Consider the following 643-nt stretch of genomic DNA (forward strand, 5'->3'; position numbering starts at 1 on the left):
TGCAAGGCTTTAGAGTCTGGAGCGTTTCTAAAGACGGAACCGGTAAGGAAGTATCCAGATAGGAAAGCTGACAGATGGAACATTGTTACTAGCAACAATATGGTAGAAACGGTCTGATTGCATTGGACAGTTTTGGGAACAACCTATAGAAGAAGAAGAAGAAGACACAACTTTGAGGAACAACTGTGTGCTCATATCAGTTCTCTTTTCTAATATTCTAACTCACTTGTTTAGTCTGCAGCAATTGGTGCGATCACGACCTGGAGAATGCTGGAGATCATTCCTTTCACATCGACGGGCAGCTTCTTCCCTATAAGCAAGAGTGATAGCATCGGTGTGACAAGAACCGCGGTAGCGGTTGATAGAGATGTCATGACGATGCTAAGTGGTGCCAATGCTGGATCTGTCAAGAAAGTAGCGTAGTTTGATAACTGAGCTCCACTAACACATGAAACCAACATGATTCCAGCACCTAGTGGAGTTGGTAGTTGGAAAAGAGAGACAGCAGCTAAGCCAAAGATGAAACCTAAGAGAGGCTTGATGAGATACTGTCCAAGATAACCAAGGAGTATAGCTTTTGGTCTTTTGAAGGCTTTGAGAAAGTCTTTCTCGTTTGAATTGATACCAACGGCAAACATCAAGA

At 43.1% G+C, this 643-nt stretch overlaps 1 protein-coding gene across 1 annotated transcript; it reads right to left on the reverse strand.

Annotated features, from left to right (window-relative positions):
• Positions 1–7: 7 nt before the first annotated feature.
• Positions 8–643, reverse strand: LOC106322161 (probable sodium/metabolite cotransporter BASS6, chloroplastic; the record flags this gene model as incomplete). Its single annotated transcript, XM_013760302.1, is given in 2 exon segments — positions 8–143; positions 227–643. A coding segment is annotated over 1 exon segment (413 nt), but the record flags the coding sequence as incomplete, so codon positions are not given.

This window comes from Brassica oleracea, unplaced genomic scaffold (genome assembly GCF_000695525.1).
Source record: "Brassica oleracea var. oleracea cultivar TO1000 unplaced genomic scaffold, BOL UnpScaffold08372, whole genome shotgun sequence".
NCBI lineage: Eukaryota > Viridiplantae > Streptophyta > Magnoliopsida > Brassicales > Brassicaceae > Brassica > Brassica oleracea.